The sequence below is a fragment of the Taudactylus pleione genome, unplaced genomic scaffold, assembly GCF_031769625.1.
Source record: "Taudactylus pleione unplaced genomic scaffold, aTauple2 ptg000114l, whole genome shotgun sequence".
In the NCBI taxonomy this organism is placed as follows: Eukaryota; Metazoa; Chordata; class Amphibia; order Anura; family Myobatrachidae; genus Taudactylus; species Taudactylus pleione.
This window is the reverse complement of record NW_028284516.1, coordinates 15259543-15274203: the sequence shown is the minus strand read 5'-3', so window position 1 is coordinate 15274203 and position 14661 is coordinate 15259543. Positions and strand designations below refer to the sequence as shown.

General features: G+C 47.7%; 1 protein-coding gene across 1 annotated transcript in view; it reads right to left on the bottom strand.

Moving 5' to 3' along the window:
- Positions 1–14260, bottom strand: part of LY96 (lymphocyte antigen 96) — a 31021-nt gene extending 16761 nt beyond the window's left edge. Inside the window, exons 1-2 of the mRNA XM_088471555.1 lie at positions 14152–14260; positions 799–885 (exon numbers count right to left, since the gene is read on the bottom strand). Of these exons, the coding sequence (XP_088327681.1) occupies positions 799–885; positions 14152–14260 (196 nt within the window). The remainder of the gene's footprint in view (positions 1–798; positions 886–14151) is intronic.
- Between the last annotated feature and the right edge of the window lie 401 nt (positions 14261–14661).

The window sequence follows — 14661 nt, the reverse complement described above, 5'->3', positions numbered from 1 at the left end:
CACATGCGCGAGACCCGAATAACGACGGCCAAGCCAAAAGCACTCCAGGGCTTGCGGCAGACGAGACCCTACCACAAGGGTCTCGTCGCAAGCCCGATGGTCGCGATGGTCTTGACCATCACGACCATCATTTTGGCCGCTCGCTATAGCTGTGGGTGATCACCCACAGCTATGCGAGCGGCCAGGAGGCCGCTCCAAAAAGTAAGAGGGACAACCCTAATTCAGAGCGAGCGCTCTGTCAGAGCGAGCGCTCTGTCAGAGCGTCCGGCTCTGAATCAGGGCCTCAGTCCCCAATCAGCGGCTGGCTTGCATGTGGCAAATGGATCGGTACAGACTGAGCTGACCACTGTCGGAAGAGGGAAGGGAGAGCCAGGAATGAGGACAAGAAGGTCCGCCAGCTTGTGATATAAATTGCGGCACTTAGGCATGAAGAATTCCAATACCAGGATCTGTGCGGGCACTCTACTTGCAGGTAAAATTACTGACCGGCGGGGGGCGTATCACCTATGCGTTTCAACGCCCACTTGGCGTCTTTGTCAAGGTGAGGAAGTCTACCTGCAAGAGGAGTGTACTTGTGAAGCCTGGGACTATTGATTCAGTGGGTATGTTATTATTTGCTTTTCATTTCCAAGTCTTATTACTCGCATGTGAATTATTATTATAGAGAGAATAACAGTCATCCTTGGGCTTGGTGTTAAAAACTCTGGCTTAATAGATATAAGCCCACATTCTGACATCTGTCATTTTAAAAAGGACGCCATAGCCATTATTCACAACATAAAAAAATAAAAGGCTTACTTGGGATCATTATCAGAGAAAAATTCATGTGTCCGTTCTTGTTGAAAATACAAGGCTCTATTGTTATCACTGGGTGGTTACTTTCATCTGAAAGATAAATCAACAGAAAACAATAAAATCATACAATAGGGGTATGCACCGGCCACTTTTCGTGTTTTGGTTTTGGATCTGGATCTTTCTTCGTGTTTTGGATCTGGATTAGTTTTGCCAAAACCACCCTTCCGTGTTTTGGATAGAGATGTGCGCCGACTAGGGGTGTGCACCGGCCACTTTTCGTGTTTTGGTTTTGGATCTGGATCTTTCTTCGTGTTTTGGATCTGGATTGGTTTTGCCAAAACCACCCTTCCGTGTTTTGGGTTCTGGGTTTTGTGTTTTGGATCTGTATTTTTTTGAAAAAAAGCATAAAAACAGCTAAAATCACAGAATTGTGGGTTTTTCTGCTCCTATGCTATTATTAACCTCAATAACCTTAATTTCCACTCATTTCCAGTCTATTCTGAACACCTCACACCTCACAATAGTGTTTTTATGTCCAAAAGGTTGCACCGAGGTAGCTGGATGACTATGCTAAGTGACACGAGTGGGCGGCACAAACACGTGCCCCATCTAGGAGTGATACTGCAGTGGCAGACAGGATGGCAGTTTGAAAAACTAGGCCCCAAACTGTACATAATGCAAAGAAAAAAAAGAGGTGCAAGATGGAATTGTCCTTGGGCCTTCCCACCCTTATGTTGTATAAACAGGACATGCACACTTTAACAAACCAATCATTTCAGCGCCAGGGTCTGCCACACAACTGTGGCTGAAATGATTGGTTCGTTTGGGCCCCCACAAAACAAGCTGGCAATTAATCTGTCCCTGCACAAACTGGCTCTACGGAGGCAAGATCCTGACTAAGGAGGAAATTGACGAGGAGGGAGTTGACGGTGTGGTTTGCAGGCGCTTGGATACAACTGGACAATGGGATGTAGGTGTCCTTGGACTGCTTACGGTCTTAGCCAAAGTTTCTGAACTTGACAGTAACTTTTTATGAACGCGCTGCAGGTGTCGTATAAGGGAGGATGTTCCTAGGTGGTTAACGTCCCTACCCCTACTTATTTCACCTTTACATATGGTACATATGGCAAGACAGTTGTTGTCCGGATTTGGATAGAAATATTGCCAGACCAAAGAGGTGGAATGTTTGGTCTTCTGCCCAGGCATGACCGTGATGGGCTTTTTCATCCCACGGACAACAACTGTCTCCCCCGGAGCCTGATTTAAACAAACCACATCACCATCAGAATCCTCCTCGCCAACTTCCTCCTCAGCGCCAGCTACACCAGTATCCTCATCCTGTTGTACTTCAACAGTGACATCTTCAATTTGCATATCAGCAAGTGGACTGTGGGTGCTCCTTTCAGCACTTGCAGAGGGCGTGCAAATGGTGGAAAGAGCCACCTCTTCCCGTCCAGTGCTGGGAAGGTCAGGCATCGCAACCGCCACCACACTTGGACTCTCCTTGGGGATTTGTGATATCTTCTTAGAACGCACAGTTCTTCGCTGTGCTTTTGCCAGCTTAACTAGTTTGATTTTTTTAGCGGGAGGAGGGCTTCCATCGTCATGTGAAGCTGAACCACTAGTCATGAACATAGGGAAAGACCTTAGCCGTTCCTTGACACTCCGTGTCGTAAATGGCTTATTGGCAAGTTTACGTTTCTCTTCAGATGATTTAAATGTTTTTTTCAAGGTCATTTTCCTGAACTTTGTCATTTGGGATTGTATGTGCCCTCTACTATGACATTGGGCATTGGCCTTGGCAGACGACGTTGATGGCATGTTATCGTCTATGTCATGACTAGTGGCAGCAGCTTCAGCACTAGGAGGAAGTGGTTCTTGATCTTACCCTATTTTATTTTTATCGGAAAAAGTTTGGTCCTCCATTTATGTTATATTGATATATACGTGCGGCTAAGGCGCACACAAACACAGAAAATCATTTTTTATTTTTTTTGGAGACTAGTGCACTTTGTGAGTTACACCACCCTTTAAGAAATGAGCCAGCCGGCTCTTTACTTATGGGACACAGGCGCACGCTTGGCGCTGCTCCTTTGTTGATGCACGTGCAGCTACAGTGCACACAATTCACAAAGACAGAAAAAAAAGAAGAATTTTTTATTCTTTGTGGAGCGCACTTTGAGGGTTACACCACCCTTTAACAGACAGACGCATGCTTGGCGCTGCTGCTTTGAGGATGCAGGTGCAGCTACAGCCCACACAATTCACAAAGACAGAAAAAAAAGGAGAATTTTTTATTTTTGTGGCGTGCACTTTGAGGGTTACACCACCCTTTAACGGACAAGCCAGCTGCCCTTTACTTATGGGACACAAGCGCACGCTTGGCACTGCTCCTTTGTTGATGCACGTGTAGCCACAGTGCACACAATTCACAAACACAAAAAAATATATTTTTTTATTTTTTTGGAGTGCACTTTGGGGGTTACAGCACCCTTTAACGGTCAAGCCAGCCGGCCCTTTACTTATGACACAGGCGCACGCTTGGCGCTACTTTGTTGATGCACGTGCGGCTACTGCGCACACAATTCACAAACACAAAAAAATATATATTTTTATTTTTTTTGGAGTGCACTTTGGGGGTTACAGCACCCTTTAACGGTCAAGCCAGCCGGCCCTTTACCTATGACACAGGCGCACGCTTGGCGCTACTTTGTTGATGCACGTGCAGCTACTGCGCACACAATTCACAAACACAAAAAATATATTTTTTAATTTTTTTTGGAGTGCACTTTGGGGGTTACAGCACCCTTTAACGGTCAAGCCAGCCGGCCCTTTACCTATGACACAGGCGCACGCTTGGCGCTACTTTGTTGATGCACGTGCAGCTACTGCGCACACAATTCACAAACACAAAAAATATATTTTTTAATTTTTTTTGGAGTGCACTTTGGGGGTTACAGCACCCTTTAACGGTCAAGCCAGCCGGCCCTTTACCTATGACACAGGCGCACGCTTGGCGCTACTTTGTTGATGCACGTGCAGCTACTGCGCACACAATTCACAAACACAAAAAATATTTTTTTTTATTTTTTTTGGAGTGCACTTTGGGGGTTACAGCACCCTTTAACGGACAAGCCAGCCAGCCCTTTACTTATGGGACACAGGCGCACGCTTGGCGCTGCTCCTTTGTTGATGCACGTGCAGCCACAATGCATACAATTCACAAACACAGAAAATATTTTTTTATTTGGTTTGGAGTGCACTTTGGGGGTTACAGCACCCTTTAATGGTCAAGCCAGCCGGCCCTTTACTTATGACACAAGCGCACGCTTGGCGCTACTTTGTTGATGCACGTGCGGCTACTGCGCACACAATTCACAAACACAGAAAAAATATTTATTTTTTTTGCACTTGGGGGGAGCACCCCTGATGGACAGAGCACCCCCTGGACAACACTACAGCACCCCTTTAGAACTGGGACACTGCACAGGACTTTGGAGTGGACACAGCCCCTATGGACAACTGACTGCACAACACAGCCCAGCCAACCCCTATGGACTTTGGAGGAGTGGACACAGCCCCTATGGACAACAGCAGCACAGCACAACACAGTCCAGCCACCCTTTATGGAATTTGGAGGAGTGAACACAGCCCCTATGGACAACAGCCGCACAGCACAACACAGCCAGTCCCTATGGACTTTGGAGGAGTGGACACAGCCCCTATGGACAACAGCAGCACAGCGCAGCACAGCACAACACCACTGCACTACACAGCCCAGCCAGTCCTAACTCCCACCCTCCCTCTTCACTGTCCACAGCCGAGTGAGAAAATGGCGCCGACGCGGGAACCTTATATAGAATCCAAAACCCGCCAAACCCAGAAGGCGGGATGATGACGTTTTGCCTCGATTTCAGATCCGAGTCAGGCGGGAAAAGTCGAGCCTGACTCGGATCTGCCACGGATCGGGGGGCTCGGGGGGGTTTGGATTTCCGAAATCCGAACCCGCTCACCCCTAGCGCCGACCCCCGTGTTTTGGTTTTGGATCTGGATCTCCCCGGGTTTTGGATCTGAATCTGGTTTTGGATTTTTTTCCTTGGTGTTTTGTTCTTAGGTTTTGGATCTGTATTTTTTCCAAAAAATTATATAAACAGCTAAAACCAAATAGTTTGGGCCTGTTTTTGTTCCTACAGTATTATTTACCTTTATAACAATAATTTTCAGGCTTTTCTAGGCATTTTTAACCACCTCACTAATCACAATACTGATTTCACCATTTTACAGCTATATAGGCCAAAGGCTGCAGCGAGCTGGATGGCTAAAGTAAGCAACAGAGCAGCGGCACAAACGCACGGCAGTTTAAAAAAATATAGGACATCTATGAAACATTGCCACACAGCAGTGGCAGACAGGATGATAGGCTAAGCCAGTGACACCAATTTGGGACTGATTCTGTTCAACCTTCTACCCGGACCTATCAGTGGGGAAACGGAGGACCTTTGATCCGGAGCTCTGGACTTCCTATTCCCTGCACCATCTCAAGGAGGGTAATCGTGTTGTATGGGACCACGGTGATACACCAGTGGGATGTGATATGCTTTTATATTGCTGTTTTACATGTGAGTGCAGTACCGGTTCTAGGTGCGGGCTAACAGGGCCGTCGCCCGGAGCGCCAGCCCCTAGAGGGCGCCGCTGAGTGCCCTCCTCATCAGTGAGCTGTGGAGGAACCGGCCTTTGCCGCTCTCCACCCGCCGGCGCCACAGCTCTCACATGTGTTTGCCGCTCCCAGCCCGTCGGCAGGGCCGTTTCTAGGGGCGGGCGACTGACCATGACCAGTTGCAGTGATCGCAAAATACGCGGCGCGCTACAGGCAGCATGGCAGGACTCCAACTTTAAAAATTACAGGGTCCTGTAGCAGGACGTGCTGTAAGCGTCTCCCTCACCAATTATCACAGCTGCAGTGACATTGCAGCCAATCGCCACCTTCCCTCCTCTCCTCCTGGGTGTCACATGACACTGACAAGAAGGGCCCTTGCTCTCCGCTCTATCCGCTCGGCGCTCACATTAGCCGCGCTGACACTCTGGAGTCCGGACACCGGCTAAGACCTCCTTCACTCCACCCTGCCTGGCTGTCATGTGTCTAGAGAGGCCCTGCTTCTCTGCCCTCTATGCCAACTGAGACTTCTGTCCCCTCTGGTCTCACATGGTGGTAGTGGCCCTGGTGGTCCGCTCCCATCTGCCGCACTCTGGACTATGCACTGGGCATGGAACAAGCAGAGATGTGCTTCACCAGCAGGTAACTGCACCTCCGCGGGGGGAATAGCTGATGTGTGTGTTTTTTCATGTAGTAGCCTATATGTGTGTTTTTTATAAAGGGCATTACATGTGTGTGGAATAATGTATTAGAAAGGGAATTACATGTGTGGGGCATAATGTATTAGGGCATTACTGCGTGTGGCATAATGTATTATAATGGGCATTACATGTGTGCGGCTTAATGTGTTAGGGTCAAATAGGGGTGTTGCACAAGGACACGTCCCCTCCCCAATCATCCATGCCCCCTTTCCAGAAGCCGACTGTAAATCTTTTTTTTTTTTTTTCGGGCTTGCGCAAGTGGGAACTTCCGCCTTGAGCTCCACAATGTCTAGAAACGGCCCTGTGTGAGTGAGATATTGTAATAAAATCTTTGTGATTATTTACTTGACAATATTGCACTACGTATTTTCCTGGTCTCTTTTTCATGAGGGAAAATACAGTCCATCCCCATAGGTCGTTAAGGGCCAAGAAATAGGAGTGGACACTTCTATCCATAAAAATAAATAATTCTGGTAAGTGAAAATTCAACATCTCTCCCCCTTGGTTGTGATGTGCTTGAATTTGTTCATTCACATGTGAGTGAGATACATTTGTTCACCCTTTTTGTCATTAGACAATACTATACTATGTGCTGTAATTTTTTTCTGTTTTTGAGGAAACCACAAAGTTTCCACGAGTGAATAGAAAGGTGTACAGAACTCTTAAGGAAAAGTGAGGCGGCTCATATACACACATATTCCTACTATCTGTTTAAAAAGTAAGGACTATTTGTTTTTGGACTTATGGATATTGTGGCGTCTATTTACTAAGCAGTGTTCGGCAGCCAGGTCGGTGTAGCAGGGGGGCGGGGCCTGTATAGAGGGGCGTGGCCTGACACTTTACCAGTGTTTAGGGCGGGACTGGGGGCGGGGCCACGCGAAAGCGTCATTTAGGCCCCGCCCCCCACAACAAAATGCCGATATTTCCGGCATTGCTATGCGGGGAGTGGGGTTATGATGACGCGATTCAGCGTGAATCGCGTCATCAGCCCCTCCGCAGCGGGGGTTTAGCATTACATTGCGGGGGGGACTGGAAAAGTCGGGAGGCCTGCCTATTTTTCCGGGGGGCCGGGAGTGGCACCCGATTTTCGGGAGGCTCCCGGCCAAATCGGGAGAGTAGGCATGTATGGTGTTAGGAGACAGAGTGAAAAGTGATAAGGTGCCAGCCAATCAGCTTCTAACTGCCATCTCACAGGCTGTGTTTGAAAAATGACAGTTGGGAGCTGATTGGCTGGCACCTTATCTCTTTGTCTCCTAACACTGCTTAGTAAATAGACCCTTTAAAGTGGAAAGCGCCACTGTGGTTAATTTTTTTTATTATTTGTATCTATAGGGGGTGTCAGGCTGATTTTCCCTAAAATGACAGCACTTTTCGCTGACTCTGAAAAGCGGCGATGACGGCGAAAAGTCCGGCAACTGACTTTTTGCTCCTAATTGAATACGGGCCATTGTGTCTCTTTGACAATTGATGCATGCAATATGTTTCTATTTTAAAAGACCAACTGCTTGCAGGGATATTTCTAAGTCTTAAAATACAACAACTACAATTGCTTTTTACGATAACTAATTGTAAATATAAAATATCTTTATATCTACAAAATACCACATATGGAAAATACTTGAGTACTGTGCGGACATGTGCATTTATTGTCTGCTTAATATATCTGTACTAACTATAACTCCCAGCTCACTTATTGTTGGATATTATAGATTTCCTGCTAATTTCCTTTGACCTTTGAGAACATAAGTATTTAATAACTGTATATCATATGTAAATACCAATCTCTGCACAACTGTGTTAAGCCGGACATCCACTAGGCGATATTAATGAGCGATTGCACGATTATGACATCATAATCGTGCAATCGCTCATTAATCGTGCACTATAATGTCGGAAATGACTAGCAATGCGCACTCCCACTGGTCATTTCCGACATCAATCATCGCCCAAACATGCCGGTCATTCTAATGACAGATTGGCCATGTTCGGGGATGAGGGAGGGAGCCTACACTGAACGACTAATCATTCAGTGTAGGCACTGCAGGGGATGGGGAACGACGGAACGATTACGATGTTGTAATCGTACTGTCTTCCCCTAGTCGCCTAGTAGATGTGCGCCTTAAGGTAGGTAATACTGCTAATAAACAGGTGATTGTAATCCTAATATCTAAAAGAACATTATTTAAGAATAAGGTTGCATGATAAACCAGAATAATCTAAATGATATGAGCGTCAATTGCCTTGGTCCATAATAAATAGGGTCAGTTACTTTATTCTCAATATCATATTCATATGTTGGTAACCTGATAAATTGTTCAGTACAATTCTAATAATATAAGTAGTTACTGAATTGAGATACAGTTGTAGTAACAATGAATTGATACATCCCCCTATAACTATCTGCGAGTGCATTCATCAATAATACCCCTTTTACACCGGAGCTAAAACCCGGCTTATTGCAGGGTTATCCCGGGCAGCTCCTTGGTGTAAAAGGGGTGAGGGTTGGATCACCGGGTCGAGTGACCCGGCAATCCAACCCAGGTAAATAGCAGGGTTTAACATGGGCGTAGCCCGTGAAACCCTGCTGTGTGTACGGCGTACTCTGGGTCATGATGACCTGCAGTGCGCCGCAAGCCGGCCAATTGGTCCGGCTTCAGTGGCACTTGGAGATGACGTCATCTCCAAGCGTCCACTTTCACGCCGGAAAAGTCGGGTCTATGCAGACCCGACTGCGGTGTGAGCGGCGCCGACTCGGGAATATCCCAAGTTGGCGTCGGCTAAATTCCGGGTCTGATCCGAATAGGAACCCTGTTCCAACTCCGGGTCAGACCCGGAATTTTGGTGGAAAAGGGGTATAAGAGGGAACACCCTCATCCCACAATAAAAGGCAATATTTACCTACAATATTATAGCATATAAAATTGAGAGCGAGACGACACCAGAAATCAAAATCTGTTTATTTCACAAATTTGCAAATTTTATTACTTCATGTTATCTTTAATATGAATTATTGCTTTTAATATTTCACGGGTAAGGTACACAATTTGAATTAACTTCTATAGTGCACCTAACAAAGAGACAATCCTTTTTCTTCTTTTTTTCTTTGTATACCCTGGTGCCTAACCCTAACCGTTGGGGTACGTGCCTAACTCTAACCGTCTCTACTAGTGCCTAATTATAACCGTCCCTTCTAGAGCCTAACTCGAACCCTCCAATAAGTTCCTAACCCTAAAAAAAAGTGTCGACCATTTTTATGTCGACCATTCCAATGTTGACTGTATGGCCATGTCGGCCTTTCGTACCTGTCGGTCTTCATGTTGACTTTTTATGTGTCGACCTTTTGTCCCTGTTGACCTATTGCTTGTCTATCGGTTGGTGCCTACCTATACACTGTTGACCCTTTTACTGTAGATCTATTAATTGGAACTCATCAAACACTATCATGTATCCAAAAAGAACGCCCTTCCCACGTCCCAAGGAAACTCCAGTTGATGTGAAACTAGGGAGGCCAATCCCGGGCCGTTTTTTCATCTCGGGATTGAAAAAAACTCAATTCCCGGGATTGGCCTGGTTTTTAAAAAAAAATGTCCACTGCCCAGCCCCCACAGTGACTTACCGGGTGGCGATGTCGGCAGGGAAACTTCAGCATGGCCATGTAGTGAGGTGGTTGGGCGGGCGCTCCAGCCAGTGCACGGCTGCGCAGCGTGACCTCTGTCCTCAGGTCACGCTGCGCAATGCGCACAGCCAGGGGAAGGGGGAGCCGGGCAGCGTCAGAGCACTCTGCTGGAGGTGCTCAGTGCTGCCAGGCATTTAAAAAAAAAAATTTATGGCCAATGCCGGGATCGGAATTCAATCCTGGCCATTTTTAGGACAAAATCCCGGGATTGGCCTCCCTATGTGAAACTACAAACCCCAGCATAGGCGGTATGCTAGGATTTGTAGTTCTATAGTAGCCCAAGGACAACAGGTTGTATAATATTGGTCTGCTTCTGACTGTATTCATTTGCTCCCCCATTATGTTTTACTAAAAATGTTCTACCCACAGGTAACGCCCTATAAGCTTGAGTGCTGCTTTACATTGCCTGGTCACTCTGGTGAGCTCTGTGTATTGGGGACAGTGAGTCATATGGTGACTGTGTATTGGGGACAGTGAGTGATATAGAGGGCTGTGTATTGGGGACAGTGAGTGATATGGGAACCTTTACACTGGGAAAAGTGAGTTATAGGGGAGGCTGAGTATGGGGGACAGTGAGTGACATGGAGGCTCTGTGTTGGGGACAGTGAGTGATACAGTAGGTGGACCTGTATAATGGGAAGAATGAGTGATATGGTAGCTTGTGTATGGGGGACAGTGAGTGATATGGAGAGATGTGTATTGGGGACAATGAGTGATATGGAGGGATGTGTATTGGGGACTGTGAGTGACATGGAGGGATGTGTATTGGGGACAGTGAGTGATATGGAGGGATGTGTATTGGGGCAGGGAGAAATATGGTGGCTGTATATTAGGGACAGTGGGTGATAGGAAGACCTGTACACTGGGAAGAGTGAGTGATATGGTGGCTGTATATCGGGAGAGGGAGTGATATGGAGGGCTGTGAATAGGGGACAGCGAGCGATATGGAGGGCTGTGTATAGAGGACAGTGGCCCTGATTCAGAGCCGGACGCTCTGACAGAGTGCTTGCTCTGAATCAGGGCCGGCCTTCTGTTTTTTTAGAGCAGCCTCCTGGCCGCTCGCATAGCTGTGGGTAACCACCCTCAGCTATAGCGAGTGGCCAGGAAGATAGTCGCGATGGTCAAGAGACCATCGCGACCATCGTGCTTCCGACAAGACCCTTGTGGTAGGGTCTCGTTGCCGCAAGCCCTAGAGTGCTTTCGGCTCAAACAGAGCCGAAAGCACTCCCACTGACATCACTTGTGATGTCAGTGGGGCCGGCCCCAGACGGTAGGCGTTCCCATGGGAATGCCTCTGTCTGGCCAGCCACGCCCCCGGCCCGCCCACCAAAGGGGGCGTGCTGTCACTCAACATCGACAGCACGCCCCCTTTGGTACGAGACCCGGAGCGGGCGGGTCTGAATCAGGCCCAGTGAGTGATAGGAGGACCTACATACTACGAAGAATGAGTGATATGGGAGGCTGTGCATTGGGGATAATGAGTGATATGGAATTGATATGATTTACCGCCGGACCCATGCCCGGCGGTTGGAATCCCGACAGCGGCATCCCGGCAGATGAGGAAATCCCAATAGTCCTAAGGTAAGTATTGACTAACCTATTTCTACCCCCTAACACTAACCCTCCCTTAAGGGTGCATAACCCTAACCTTCCCCCCCAGTGCCTAACCCTAATACCCCCTCTAAGTGCCTAAACCTAACCCCCCCTTCCCCTAGCATAAACCTAAGTCCCCCGAGGGGGTGCCTAACCCTAAGTACCCCTTGGGGGTGCCTAACGCTAACCCCTCCTTCCCCTAGCCTAAACCTAACCTCCTGGGCGGGTGCCTAACCCTAAGTCCCCCCCAGAAACCCTAAACCTAACCCTCCCCCCCCCCCCCCCCCTGCGCAGCTATCCATGCTCGGCGCTCGGCGTCCCTTCGATCGGGATGCCGGGGCGTCGGGCTCCCGGCTTATGTCTAATGACAGGCATCGGCATATCGATGCCTGTCTTTAGACCCTTGCCGGGATATGACAGTTAGGAAACTGGCTGTCGGGATTAGGTCCGCCGGCTTCCCGACTGCATACCAGTGATATGGAGGGATGTGAATTGGGGACAATGAGTGATATGGAGGGATGTGTATTGGGGGCAGGGAGAAATATGGTGGCTGTGTATTAGGGACAGTGAGTGATAGAAGGACCTGTACACTGGGAAGAGTGAGTGATATGGTGGCTGTATATTGGGAGAGGGAGTGATATGGAGGGCTGTGTATAGGGGACAGTGAGTGATGGGGGATCTACATACTGGGAAGAATGAGTGATATGGAGGGATGTGTATTGGGGACAGTGAGTGATATGGAGGGATGTGTATTGGGGACAGTGAGTGATATGGAGGGATGTGTATTGGGGACAATGAGTGATATGGAGGGATGTGTGTTGGGGACAGTGAGTGATATGGAGGGATGTGTATTGGGACAATGAGTGATATGGAGGGATGTGTATTGGGGACAATGAGTGATATGGAGGGATGTGTATGGGGGACAGTGAGTGATATGGAGGGATGTGTATGGGGGACAGTGAGTGATATGGAGGGATGTGTATTGGGGACAATGAGTGATATGGAGGGATGTGTATTGGGGACAGTGAGTGATATGGAGGGATGTGTATTAGGGACAATGGCCCTCATTCAGAGCCGTACGCTCTGAGCAGAGCGCACGCTCTGAATGAGGGCCGGGCTCCATTTTCATGGAGCATCCTCCTGGACGCTCGTATAGCTGTGGGTCACCACCCACAGGCTATACGAGCGTGCATTGTGATGGTCGCGATGGTCGAGACCATCGCGACCATCGAATTTGCGAGCCGGAGCCTGCGGTTGAGGTTTTCAACCGCAAGCTCCGGAGTGATTTTGGCTCTATCAGAGCCAAAATCACTCCCACTGACATCACTAGTGATGTCAGTGGGCCGGCTTCTGACGGGAGGCGTTCCCTTAGGAACGCCCCCGTCAGGGAGGCACGCCCCCGGCACGTCCACCAAAGGGGGCGTGCTGTCAATCAACATTGACAGCACGCCCCCTTTGATCGGACACAACGAGCGAAGGACTTTCCTTCGCTCGTCGCGTCTGGCGCATGCGCACGACGGAGCTCCCTCCGTCGTGCGCATGCTCAGTCCATAACATCGACCCACTTGCGAGCGGACAGCCGCTCGCGAGTGGGTCTGAATCAGGCCCAATGAGTGATATGGAGGGATGTGTATTGGGGACAATGAGTGAAGACAGGTACAGTGTATTGGGTAGAGTTCATGATGAGAGGGTCTGTGTATTGGGGAAAGTGAGTGAAGAGAAGTGTTGTGTATTTGGGAAAGTGTATCATATGGGGGCTGTTTATTGTTGAGCGTTAGTGGAGGGCTGTGTATTGTGGAAATTGAATGAACAGAGGGGTTGTATGTACTGCTAAGTTTCTTGACGAGCACAACATGGTATTATACTGTAACATAAAGGGGGTGATTCAGTGGTGGATGCAGCTGCAGTAGTTACTGCATCTTTAGCTAATGCGGCAGTCTATTGAGAACCCACTGGATGCGGCATAAATCCACCGATGTGTGTACAGAGATGCACTACAATGGCAGGCGCAAAATGTCCAAGTGACCATGGCCGCCAGTGTGACAGCAACTGCGTATTTAGATGCAGTCACTGTCACCGACATGCCCGCGACACGCCTGTGACTGTTAGTTACCACCAGTGGTGGCTCCAGAGGTGGGGCTACAGCGCAGTCAAAAATTCAAACAGGGGCACCACACCAGCTGAGAGTGAGTCCTGGCCGGTGATATTTGGCAGCATTTGGAGTCACCGCTGATTACCACCCAGAAACACTCATCGATATTACATGGGTCACCATGTAATTTCGATCTGTGTCTCCAGGCAGAAAACATAGGGATGCACGGCCAAAGATAAAACGTTGGGTACTTGCGCCCGATGCTTTACCTGCGTTCACCTCAAATCACCCCCAAAGTGTTTCTGGAACACAGGTGGAAGAGTTTTAAACAAGACATGCAAAATATAATAGTAGTAGCCACAATAAATAGTTAAGACATCATAATAGAGATTTATATAACTGTTTGCGTATATAACATTTTTCAGAATCAATCCTAAGGATTTCATACTGTTCCTAAAAGGCTATGGACATTATAGAGAAATTGGGGAATCATCTTCCAGTACAAGTATTTTGAACCAAATAGTTACTCAACCAAATTATTACCTGAAGTTACTCCTTAATTAAATAGAAAGGATGCAGGAAGCAGGAGTACGTTAAATATTCCTCTTATACAGCATACAGAACATGCATTGTTACTTACCGCATCGTATATAAACTATATTCAGCTTTGGTGTGTCACAGAGGATATGCTTTGTAATCGCTTCCACGGTCACACATCCCAGCAGCAACAGAAGGACAACTGTAATCATATTAGATAATATAAGACCCTAGCAAGGAGCAGCTGCTTCGCTCTGTAAGAAGGAAGAGGAACATGTGACAGTAGTTCCAGTTCCTCTTTTAGTGAACTTTCCTATTTGTTTAATATTTTGATTTAATATTGAGTCAGACTCGCAGAGACAGGTTACGTGATTGGGTGGATAATTTGATTTATACAGGGAAGGCATTTACAAACAAACAAAAGAAACCCGTAAACTCCCAAAATGTGTTTAAATGCTATAGAACATATATTTAAAGTCATGATCCTGGGCCTAATCTCAGCTGTAGTTCTGCTGATCCGCAGTTCTGATGTGAGCCCCTTTAGGTAAAGAGTAAATGTTCCTTTCTCAGGTCACTATCTCAATGACAACCATGCCGTGTTGTAGGAGGAGGT